Source organism: Typopeltis vanoorti, chromosome 12 (genome assembly GCF_054136105.1).
Source record: "Typopeltis vanoorti isolate ZY-2024b chromosome 12, IOZ_Tvanoo_1.0, whole genome shotgun sequence".
Taxonomy (NCBI): Eukaryota; Metazoa; Arthropoda; class Arachnida; order Uropygi; family Thelyphonidae; genus Typopeltis; species Typopeltis vanoorti.
In genome coordinates, this window is record NC_143560.1 from 77,860,001 (window position 1) to 77,873,723 (window position 13,723).

Genomic DNA, 13,723 nt, shown 5'->3' on the forward strand with positions numbered 1-13,723 from the left:
GCCATGCTTCAGCCTCATCATTCAGTATAATGCCTGTGTGCACATGTATTGTGTTCCCTGATGGTGGCAATTTGACTCTGCCGAAATATTGAAAATATTAAATTTATTGTAGTTAATATCAGACTACACTTCCTTAATTTCCTTAAAATATAGTCTCCTTGACTATATTTTTGTTGATAGTGATATTTTCACTTATTCAGGGAAAAAAAATGATGTATAGGGGATTTGAAATACAAATCATTCAGTTTTGAGCAGGATACAAATGATTTTCATACTGAACAGAAAAATATGTACAAAAGTTAAAAAAAATCAGTCAAGCAGCTTCCAGAAGTGAACTCTAGACACTTATTATTCAAGAAAAAAAAAAATTAAAGACTGAAAACATAAAAGAAAAGACTGATTCAATCAGCTAGGAAGGTATGTGGCAAAGCTGTCTACAAAAATAGAAAAAAAAAAAATTAAATCCAAGAAATTAAGAGGCAATCCTGGAAAAGAAAAAAGCACACAGAAAATTCCTGGCAAACAGGTCAATGAGAGAATACAGAAGATAAATATCATAAAAGTAGCAAAATATTATGAAGCAGTTGAAAAAGCTTAGAAATGGAGAAGATAATACTAAAAGGAATCAAAGATGATAAAGGTAACATAAACTGTGGATGGAGTAATTACTTTGAAAGATTATTAAAGTAGAAAGCAAGCAGTGGTAGAAAACATTCAAGAGGAATGTCATCAGTACTATATTAGAAAACAGAGTTACACAAAAACACACTTGGATATTTATTTAACTATGACTGGTTAAAGTACAGAATGTAAAATGAAACAACAATGAAGGTATACATTGAGAATATATATAATATATATAAATAATATAATTAAATAATATTTATATATAAAACAAATATATACATATTATTCACACACACACAAACTATTTGATCCTAATAATATTGTTTTTCACCTGGATGTCTCACAAATGCATACAATGAAGGAGTCTATTCATTCGTACCTTTCATTTGTATGATTTTTTTTTTTTTTTTTTTTTTAATTTTCACCTGTAATACACTGAAGTTGGTTCACAATATGCATACCAAAGTACTACTATACTTTAACCAGTCTTAGTTACGTAAATATTTAATTGTGTTTTTGTGTAACTCTACTTTCTAAAAAAAACAAACAAACAAACATTGGTGGTCCTGAAATATGGAAAGGCAGCTGGAGTCAATGATATCTGACAATTCAAATGAGGGAGAGGTACTGAAGGTTCTGATAAACACCTAGAACAACAATGATATTAAAGCAACTGATATAACTACAAGAAAGAACATACCTTAAAACCCTTTAACCACCATGTTTCATCAAATTGTAATAATTTGTTCTTTTTCTTTTAGGACATATAAGAAGATATAAAATTAATTTTTTGTTCTACGTGTTTATCAGAACTTTTCAGTCCCTCCCCCCAAGCATATGAAGGCATAATAAAATGGAAATAAAACTACAGAGGAATTTTCCTGCTGAGTGTTTCAGGTAAGATTTATGCAACCATAATTGCAAGAGTAGTTGTGGAAAAGAATTGTGGAGAATAAACTGGATTCAAGCCAAATAGAGGTTATCAGGATCAGATTTTCACTTTAAAACAAATACAGGAATACCTCGATTATCGCGATTCTCGATTTATTGTGGTTTGTAATTTGATACCAAAATTCCAATTATCGTGGCCGCGAGATGTAGCCCACTACATATGCAACCAGTTCGAGTTGCCAGTCTCTAGGTATCGCTCTCTTGTAGCGCTTCATTTATTTCTCTTCTTATTTACCCCTACAATGAATGCTAAAAGAAACAAGGATGATATCAAGTCTACAGCTATCAAGAAGAAACAGAGTGATCAGCTCAGAAGATAAGTTGTATATGATAAATAAGTATGAAGCAGGCATAACCAAAGCCAAAATTGCAAGAGAGTACGGTCTAAATGAATCAACTGTTTGCCATATTTTAGACCACGCTGCAAAACTATAAGCAACTAGGACAAAGTGCATCGACCTCGTCTGGGTCCCAAACTAGGAGAAATAGAAGCCATCTTATGATTGAAATGGAAATGCTATTGTCAGTGTGGATAGAAGATTGTAACCAAAAGAGAATTCCTCTTAGTCAAATTACTATTAAAACAAAAGCATTGAATTTGTTTGAAACTTTAAAAAGAAAACAATTAGAAAGCAAAAATGATTCGGCGTCAGTAGTGGAAGAAACTTTCTCTGCAAATTCAGGATGATTTGATCAGTTAAAAAAAAAGTGATCGAGCATTCATAGTGTTCGTGTACAAGGTGAAATTGCAAGTGCCGATGAAAAAGAAGCAGCTAATTTTCCTGGTGAATTGCAACAGATCATTGAAGAAGGAAATTATACCGATGATCAGATATTTAATGCTGACGAAACAGGCTTATTATGGAAAAAAATGTCCACTAAAACATTTTTAGCAAAAAATTAAAAATCACAGCCTGGTTACAAGGTTTCGAAGGAGCGTGTAACACTTTTACTATGTGGCAATGCTTCTGGAGATTACAAGATGAAGTCTCTCTTTATTTATCATTCACAAAATCCTTGCCTGCTTAGAAGTTTAGATAAAAATTTTCTCCATGTTCATTGGAGATTCAATAGAAAAGCTTGGAAGACAAAAACTATTTTAGAGGATTGGTTTAAAAACTGTTTTTGTCCTCAAGCTGAAAAGTACTGCAAGTCATTAAATCTTGATTTTAAAATCTTGTTGATATTAGATAATGCCCCTAGTCATCCAACCGCACTGAATGATTTGTGCAAAAATGTAAAAGTTATTTATTTACCACCTAATACCACTTCCATCATCCAGCCAATGGATCAAAGTGTAATCACATCCTTTAAGGCATATTACCTATGAAGAACTTTTTCGCAAGCAGTAGAAAATTAGGTATCGTTTCTGGGAAAATTCCCATGCTACTCCTCTTAAACACTATTATTATTACAGTTATTATAGCCTGTTTTTGTTTAAGAGTGTCCCTTATTTTAAATCCATTGGCTATTTTTACTCAAAATAATTTTTTATATATATTTTAGGATATTATGGGTGAGTATTGAAGACAACTATAGCAGAATAAAAGATGAGGAAAATTTTGTACATACCTTGTTTTGACACTTCAAAATCCATGTTCCTGAAGGTTGTTTATAACAAGGGGGGAAGCATGGGGGGGGGGTTGATGCAGGAAGAATAAATTGGAAACCCGGGTTTATTTTAATAATATATACATAAATATATATATATATTATTGTGTTTAAGGGTGTTTTTTTTTTCGGGGTGGGGTGGGGGGAAGGGTTTACTTATGGGAAAACTGGGGCAGGGGAGAAAGTTAACGGGGTGCGAACCGTTTTGGTCGACTGACCATCATCGAAACATTTTCAGAATGAGTGTAGGGCTATGTCATGACTGCAAGTTGAATCTGCCAAATAAGGTGATTTGTTGTCGCTAAATGGCCGGAGGCATGGCCTGATTTGAAAGTTGTGGATCGTCCAACATTCAAAAATTAGGTAGGGTCGATGGACGTTGATTGAGTTTTCATCGCATTTTATGGCAATTGTTTAGAATAAATTGTTTATAATGCTTAGAATATCCGAAACAATTGTCATAAAATGCGAATCAATCAACGTCCACCGACCTTACCTAATTTCTGAATGTTGGACGATCCACAACTTACAAATCAGGCCACGCCTCCGGCCATTTAGCGACAACAAATGCCCTTATTTGGCAGATTCAATTTGCAGCGATGACATAGCCCTACACTCATTCCGAAAATGTTCCGATGATGGTCAGTCGACTGAAACGGTTCGCACCCCATTAACTTTCTCCCCTGCCCCAGAGTTTTCCGATAAGTAACTCCCTCCCAAAAAAATGCCCTCAAACACAATAATATATATATATATATATATATTTATATATATATTATTGTGTTACAATATATTATTAAAATAAACCCGAGTTTCCAATTTATTCTTCCCGTGTCAAAACATGCCCCCCAAGCTTCCCCCTTGTTATAAACAACCTTCAGCAGGAACATGGATTTTGAAGACATCCTAGTGTCAAAACAAGGTATGCACAAAATTTTCCTCATCTTTTATTCTGCTATAATTGCCTTCAATACTCACCCATAATACCCTAAAATATATATAAAAATTATTTTGAGTAAAAATAGCAAATGGATTTAAAATAAAGGACACTCCTGTAATAATAATAATAGCAATAGAAAAGACTACAGGAGATGAAGCTATGACTTTGACAAAATTCTGGAAGGCATTCAACATCAAAAATTGCATTGAGAATGTCAAGGAAGCATGGAGTGAAGTAACGTCTAGCAATCTGAGAGCGGCGTGGCAAAAGATTATTCCTCATTGTGCAAATGATTTTAAAGGATTTGAAAATCAAGTAACCTGTGTTATCAATGACATAACTAAGCTTGGCTTCGATCTAGGACTAAAAGAAATTGAAAAAGGTGATGTTCAGGACCTGCTTCAGTCACATGATAAGAAGCTGGATGATGAAGACCTAATTAACCTTGAGAGAGAACGTGCTTTCGATGCTCAAATCGATGATAATGATGAACAAATTGACATGGCACCAAAGAAATTTAGACTTGCCGAAAATTTTAAAGAAAAAATCTTGAATGACGATCCTAATCTCGAGCGATCAATGAAAGTTCATCAGGAAATTGAAAATTCCATCCATTGCTACCGAGTTTTATACGAAGAAAAAAGAAAAAAAAAATTCCACCAGACAACTCTACACCAATTTTTATCCAAGAAAGAATAATTGTATGTACTGTATGTATAAATAAAGATTCAAGAATAATCTTGTTTTTCTAAATGAACCTTCATTTTTTTCTTTAAAACGTTTAACACATTTCTTTTTTACTTCATATATAAAATTTAATTAATAGATTTGAAAAATCCTTGGCAATGATCACCCATTTTACACTCATTATTTATCTCGATTATCGGGGATTCGATTATTGCAGCATTTTTTGTGGCAACAATAACTGCGATAATCGAGATATTCCTGTAGTTGAGAAATCATGGGAATGTAACAAGGATCTGTATTTAAGTTTTGTAGATCCGAAAAAGGTATATGACAAGGTGCAAATGAAAAGCTGTTCAAAATGCTACAATTATATGGGGTAAATGGAACAGGAAATCTATAAGTTGGAGGAAAATGTTGAGAGGAAATACCTCCACCCACTCCCCCATTGAGAATACATATTAGAAATCTGATTATGGGAAACTTGGATTCCAAAGACTCGCTAGAGGAACCCACATTATTATTTGCACAATGCTCCTCATACTTCTCCTTAAACTCATTCACTGGCAAAGCACTCGTGACAGCATCTGATAACCCATTACACTAAATTATCACTTTCTAAACCAAAAAATTTAGTGCTTTGCATAATTTCCATGTGATATATTGAAAAACTTCTTTTGTACCTAACCTATAACCTTAAAATCCCTTTAGTAACTTATAGTGAAAAATTTCTTTTATAAAACCCCTGTAGTAACCCATCTCTCTCTTTTCCACCTATTATCCACATTTTGTAATGTAACCTGCACACTTTCCATTTAACCTAATAGGGAACACTGTGCAGACCAGTCACCATTTCTGGTCACTAGTGTATTGATCCTCTCCATTTTTTCATCTTCAAGAAACCCCAGCAATCAAATCTATGTACAGTATTTCAGATGTGGTCTAATTATAGCCTTAGAAAGGGGAGGGGGATAACCTCTCTCTCTCTCTGCTTGTCAGTGTATACTTTAACAACCAAGTGATCCTTTGTGTTGTTTTGTCCAGTTTTGCAATATGCTATCTAAACTTCAACCCCCTCTCTATCATCCTCAAAACCTCATCATAATTTATGGCGTCCAGTTCAGTTAACTTAATCTTTTAACTGTAATGTTGTATGTAAAAATAAATGTAATAGCTTGTAATCTTTTTCATCCTAAAGTGTAAACTTACACTTGGTCTTAAAGTGACCACTATTATCCTTTGCTCAGACTATATTATTAACTTTATCAATTACTGTCCAATCCAGTCTAGCATCTTCAACAAACCATTTGTTCCCTCTTAAATCATTCTCTATCATTAATGTACTGATTATATAGTGGTAGTGAAAGTACAGAACCTTGGGATACACTAGTCACTTTTAACTGTAATGTTTGATGTTTGTCCATTAGCCACCCTCTTAACCATATGCCCAGATTCATATCTACTTCTATTTGTTCTAGTTTACTTAACAGATTTCCACATAGTATCATGTCAAATATCTTTCCAAAGATCAACAGTATCATAGCACAGTGATTTCTTTTATCCAACTGAACTATTACTTTATCATAAAAAATGAGTAAATTACTAAGGGAAGAATTATTATTATTAATTATTAACATCTGACCCCTATGGAGTCAGACTCATTGTAGGAGGTACACAGTATCGCACACAAGCTCATTCAACTGCACCTTAAATGATTTGATGTGTGCACATTAACACATTCTGGAAACATATTCTGCTCTCCAAACACTCTCCAGAAATTGTGACAAAGAGTTAGCTTGTCACAATCTGAAAGATAAATCAGGAAGGAGTTATATGTATGAATAGCGTTATTAAATTATGATGATACATAATATAATATCTTCACAGTTTAATATGATTATATTATATATCATAATTTAATAATGCTATTCATCATTATAACTTGTACCTGATATATTATATATGATTTCTTTATTTCTTTTCTACTACTGATTCCCAGTTTAGTTCTTTCATAATTTCTTTTGTCATTGAATAGAGTATACTTTACATTTTTTCTTATAAACTTCATTTCTGCTGTTATTAATCATTGTCTAGATTTTATTTCCATACAACAGGACTGGTTACAAACCATTAGGAAAAAGAAAACCAGTACATCTTCTTAAGAGGTTCAATAGCCTGTTCCAGCTTCAACTTCTGAAGCTGGAACAGGCCATGGTATTGTTGATGATGATTATATATAATGATAATATATAAAGAAAAAATCAGAATGGGCATTCAGTATAAAGTACAGGCAAAAAGGGTGAAGATCTTGCTTATTGAACATCTTCCTTGGACCACCAGACATTAAGGAATGTCACTAGCTGTTAGGTCCTTTCCCATATCACAAACACATTTACTAAATAATAGCAGCATCAAAGATACCACATACGTAACTTCAAGTTATTCCAGTTCATGCAATTTTTCAACAAACAAACTACTAGCTGTGATGACTAAGTGGTGCACTGTATCATTACTTGATAACTGCAAAAAAAAAAAAAAAAAAAACATGAGAGAGAGTACTAAGAGAATACATCCCAAGTATGCAAATACTTTAACTAACAAATATCATCTAATATTGTGAATAAACAAAATATATTAAATAAATATTCTACGATGAATTGCACATTAAAAAAAAAGCACCACAAAATATGCATGATATTCACAAGAGAGGGAAAGAACAGGAGGCACATGAGAAAACATTTAGAAACAAAGAATACACTACATGATTATGAAAAGAATAAGAATCAAATGAAATGCTTTTTTTAGGGTTTTGGTAAATGAATTCATGGTTGAGGAATGAATTACACAAACATATAGGCTGATGAATGCCCAGTTACTGAATATAAACTAAATTCAGACTCTGTGTTCATAGAGTGCAATTAACAAAAACAACAATATTGAAATGGGAAAAGAAATTTTTCATCAGTATCTTCAGTGGATTATGTTCGAGCTGAAGATAAACATAACACAATGGAAATAATCAAGCAGATTAAACTTGCAGAATTTAATAATTTAAACTGAATGTTACTTTGATTTTGATGCATTTTCTGATGGATACAGGAAGATATCAGAACCAAACAAACAAACAAAAAAGACTCATATGCTTTAACTGAATAGACAGATCAAGTCACACATATCATTATGCACATCATGAAAAGTCTGTACAGGTATCCCTTGATTAACCCAATTAATCCCTCGATGTTACGTTAATATCAAAATCACGTTAATCAAATATAATAATCGATGGCAAAAATTGCAATTCATCCATGATCGATTACTGTATTAATAATTCGTTTTATATGGTACTCTTTTAGGAAAGATAAAAAATTAATGCAAAGTAAATGTTTAATAAAAGTTATCAAGAGTAATTTGAACAGTTTTAGTTTTTTTTCTTAACAGCATAAATTCTACGATAACAAGCAAAATGACTACTCAGCAAACAAGCATTCTTCAATTAGCATCTGGATCCATATCCATTACTTGCTGCTTAAGTGATTCTAAACTGTGAAATATTCCATCCAGTTCTTTGATTGTTATCTACTTTGGAACCTCATCTTCCCATTCCATTTGTCCGTTGTCTTCATATGTACGTTGTTGTTCAATTTCAAGAAGATTGTTGTCCAACATCAAGCCTACCATACCATTTCTTAAACTCATCCACTGTTTGTGTTCTCACTGCCCTATCAGTCAACGCATTCTGAAACCCAACTACCTTTCATGAAAAAAAGCCATTTCGCACCCTCTTATTCACTACTTCCATTCATAATTTCCAGGGACGGCCACTTGTCCTTGCTCCTTCCTTGATCTATCCCCCATAGACAAGAACTTCCCATTGTCAATCCTAACTACAACTCAACAGTTTAAATGTCTTGATATTATCATCTGTCCTTCTATTGGCCAAACTCTGCAGTCCATATGTCCTCAGTCTATCCTCATAACTAACATTGGATGCAGGTCAGCACCGTTCACAGTATTGCAGCAATTCTCTGGGTTGCCTTCACAACCTTCAAGATATGTCCCCCTAAACTTCAAATTTCTATCAATCATCACTGCCTTTAACCTCTTTCACTTCCTCTAATATTCCTCCAACAGAGTATGTCACTTCCCATCAATGGATCCCAAACTTCAACACCATACATTTAGTCACAATAAACTGTCACCCCCCCCCCCCTCCTGCAATCTGCCATCTGTCCAGCTTATTCAAATCCTCGTGAAGAGCTACCACATTTGCACTATTACTAATAACCCTTCTCATCTTCATATCACCTGCAAACAAGTGAATAACTCCCTGCAATTCATTGACGATGTTGCTGATCTAAAGGTTAAAGAATATGGGTCTCAATACTGAGCACTGAGGGACCCATTTGTAACCTTCTGCTTCCTTGATATTACTCCCTCATACACAACTCTGATATTTATCAGCCAGCCAATCCCCAATTCAATTCACTAGCCTGATATCTAAACCTATATGCTGTAACTTAAATATCAGCTTATATCTTGAATATCTGGGTAGTGATCCTTCCCATAATGCATAGCATTATACATTTACACAAGGAGATGTGCTTTGCATTATGCGATACTAAGGCAAGTGATGTGAAGTCATACCACCTTTACCATGAGTTGCCTCAGTCCTGAAAATACTTCAGGAGCAAACTTTGTTTGCTTACACTTGGATAAATAATTAAACCAAATATATAATTTCTTGGTATCTTTAATTTATGTAACACCCTATCAAATGCCTTTGTAAAAAAAAAAAAAAAAAAAGGGCAGTATATGCTTTTCCCTCATCAACTGCTCATTTATAAAAGGCAATTAGATTATTTAACAAATCCATACTGACCCTCACATTTCTCTTTTTCTTTCTCTCTCTCACTAAGATCTTAAATTGATTTAATGGCAAATAATATTAAAATTCACCCAAACAAAAGTGCAGTACTCTCTCCAACAAGTACTAAGTGTAGATAGAACTAAGCTCACCCCCCCCCCCCACCCAAAGTGAATTCTTCTCATGAAAAGGCTGTAAAGCTATTGTACATTAACGACTGTAGTTGGACTAAGGGTTAGTAATCTACTAAAGACCAAACAGGAAATTTATTAAGGGAGGTGGTCTCATACTGGGTGATGAAACTCACCTAAGTAGTGATAATCTTTATAATTTATTTAGAATGTTTAAATTCTAATACGAGCAATATCTGTACAGTTAATACATATAAATACATATCTTGTACTGTAAATTTCTGGATTAAAAGGATACAAGAGTCTCAGTAGATCACACACATGCTTATAATTTTGAGTCAGAAAACAGAGTGACACTGTTGCCACTGGACTATGACACCATGAATGATAAAGACAGCAGAATAATGACCAACTTTCCTAAAAACAGAAACATACAGCCGCATGCAATGCTATTTAAATTTCTAGGAAATATTTTCATTTAAATTATTTAAGATATGCACTGTATGGATTCATAAACGATTAAAAAAAAAATAGATTATCTAACAGGAGCAAAAAAAGTCGTTTTTGTAAAAATTATGAAAAATCATGAACAACAAATATAACATTCTAATGTATTCTGTTACTGTTTTAGAAAAGTCTTGTTTGACAAATTCAAATTTAAGCGCTAATCTAAGTGTAAATATTATGTTATCTCTTTCTAGTAAATTATTCCAATAGCAACCAACAGATTACTACCTAAGATCATCATTTCAATCATGAGTCATGAGACTTTGTTTTTTTTTTTTAATTCTAACTTACTACTGTTTCTGAGCCTTCTATCTGACCCTTTTCCAATTCACACAAGTCAATAAGTTTAAGTGTTAGCAGTTGTTAATATGAAATTTTGTAATTTAATTCACACAACATTAAAGGAACAAATATACAATACTTATTTGTTTAGATGTTAATATTTCACTGGTTTTATACCCAGCATCAGACTATAAATGGTTTGTCACACTATGCAAACACTAACAATCACTTATTGATGGGAACAGTTTAAAACTGCAATGGAAAACTAGAGCCCTAATTTATCATCATCTGTTGGTGGATAAAGAAAAGTTCGCAATATTAAGCTGATCTAAAAATGGTTGTCTCCAAGATTTTTGATAAATTAATATAGCCACACCTGTTGCGGTTAGGGGGTTCATAACAGCTTCCAATTTTCTTCCATTTAATCCTGCGTGAGGCACGGAGTATCAAAAGCATGGTCTGCCATAACAATGGTGAATGTCAGCAACTCTTCCTGTTTGTCCATTGCATGCAGAACATAAGTAGAGGATACTTTATACATTCTTAGATGTAATAAAGGATAGAGTTTATCACTCTGGTTACTATTTCAGATGTGTCCTGGATATAAGGAAATCAACTATGGGAACATAGACTGGAAGATGTAAAGATCACATGTAGGAAGAAATGGAATTTATTCACCAACTAAGATATATAATTACTTGAAACAGCCTGCGATGGAAGGTACTCAAGGTTAGAGAGCACTAAATCTAGTCACAGGATCACATGACAAGGTGTCAAGAGAAAAGCTGTTCAAAATGCTACAGTCATGCTGGGACATTATATTAAACAATACTTAGTTTAATTGCTGACTTACAACTCAAATAAAGACTAAGCAAGTAATGTTCAATATAATATCCCAGAATTCCATCAACATTATGAAGGTACAAGAAGATGGTTTGATATTAAATCAGGTGTGAGAAATGAGTGCAGAATATCTCGACTGTTATTCATCCTCAATATGGATCATATTATGAAGGAAAGTGGTATTAAACTTGATATCAAAATTGGATATACATCTGCATAAAGTAAAGAGAATCTTAGCTCTTTACTTTATGCAGATGATGTTATACTTTTACATAAAACCAAGACAAATTTTCAGGATTCCCTGACCAAATTGAATAACTACTATAATCAATTTGGTATAAAAATCAGCATTGAAAAGACAAAGACAATGAAAATAGGTAGAAACATTGAAAATATCAACTGCATCCTGAATGGTGAACCTATAGAACAAGTAAAACATTTCAGCTATTTAGGCACAATTTTTAGTGAAGATGGTAAATTAAATATGGAAATAGACAACAGAATTAGCCAAGCTGGTATGGTAGGAAGCCAACTGAATAAATTTATATGGAATAAGAGGGAAATTAATCAAACTGGACTAGTTATATACAAGACAGTATTCAAACCAATTTTAAGTTATGGATCTGAGAGCTAGGTTAGCAATAAAACACTTAATCAAAGACTGGAGACCACAGATACAAGAGTTCTAAGAAAGATCAGTGGAGTAAATAGATGGCATTGTAAAAATAATCATAATTTAAAATTATGAATCTTTTTAACAAATGTTCGTGTTAGTATATTATTAGTTTTGGTTTCGTAACACGTATGATCAGCACTTGTGATGTACCCATTATTGATATTATTATTGTTAAAATGGAATGTAAAGAAATTGAGATTTGATGTATACTTACTAGATAGTTTGGAATAATTTCAATCTTCTTTACTGTAATTTATATTTGTTAAGTGTTCAGATATCTTTTGTTCTTCGTGAAGACATTCTCTTGACACTAATGAAGACAATGTGTTAGCCATTACTATGTAACTTCTCACTTGCCACAGAGGAGAATGATGGGTGATTGACAGCTGACAGAGATGGTGTTCGGCATCATGGTAATGGAGAAAATAAGAAGAGAGAATGGAAATTTGAAAATGGCAACCAGAGAATTTTGTTCTTAGGAAGTTTCTAAGAAAACACGACAGTCGGAAGAATATTAATAAAAGATTCCGAAAAGGAATCGGAGCAGTGTGAATCTTTAAACTGGAAGAGTTGATACTGTCAACAAGTGTTTAATGAATAAAATAGGATATTGGAGTTGACATTCTAATTCAATGTTCAAGGAAACACTGAATGAAAAGTTTTATCTCCTGTCTTAAGGATGTTGGATCTATGAGAGTGGTCTGAAAAGTTCTTGGTCTCGACCATACATGATAACACTATCAACACGATTTTTTTCCCTAAGTTGGTACATCTGACATAAGTGTCCATGTGAAATTGCAAGTCGTTCTATCAAGTAGTTTGTTTTATACAGCTGTCTGAAGCAAAAGTGTTGCCTGCATCACTTGAAATGGATAAAATTGAATATCGTGTGGTTATAAAATTCTTTTTAAAAGAAGGTTTAATGCCAAAAGAAATTCATTCGAAGTTCATAAAAGTTTACGGGAACTCTTCTCCTTTGTTTTTGAAGGAGAAAAAATTCAAGCATCATCAAGGCTGGTATGTGGCCATACCAGCCTTAAAGATAATCCATGGGAAGGATATCCAAAAAGTGTAACAACACCAGAAATCATAGATCACGAGTCAAAGTGCGTGAAATTGCTGAGACTGTAAGCATTTCAAAAAAACGTGCAGGATATAGTTTGCATGAAAAAGCTTTGTGCAAGATGGATGCCGTGCTTGCTAACAGTAGATCAAAAACGCACTCGCATAAAAATCTCTGAACAGTGCTTGGAGCATTTCAACAAGAATAAAACTGATTTTGTGCATCGATTTATTACTGTGGATGAGACTTGGATTCACCATTACACACACCAGAATCCAAACAGCAGTCAAAACAGTGGATAGAAGATGGTTGTTCAGCACCAAAGACAAAGTCGATTCCATCAGCATGATCTTTCCTGCTGATTCCATCAGCAGGAAAGATCATGGCAACAGTGTTTTGGGATGCTAAAGGCATTTTGTTTATTAATTACCATATATGTCAGCGTATAGATCGAGGCCCAAATTTTAGGCTATTTTTAGGTTTTAAGCTTATGTCGGTTGTCGACCCCCCCCCCCCCCAATTTATTCTTTCTTGTATTAATGCA

General features: G+C 33.4%; 1 protein-coding gene across 3 annotated transcripts in view; it reads right to left on the reverse strand.

Moving 5' to 3' along the window:
- Nucleotides 1-13,723, reverse strand: part of LOC150100911 (protein VAC14 homolog) — a 315,351-nt gene that overhangs the window by 15,725 nt on the left and 285,903 nt on the right. For 2 of the 3 annotated variants that reach the window (XM_090401162.1, XM_090401163.1), the window contains exon 13: nucleotides 10,107-10,225. The exons of the other annotated variant lie outside the window; for it this stretch is intronic. In XM_090401162.1, the coding sequence (XP_090257288.1) occupies nucleotides 10,107-10,225 (119 nt within the window). The remainder of the gene's footprint in view (nucleotides 1-10,106; nucleotides 10,226-13,723) is intronic. 3 annotated transcript variants of the gene reach the window in all.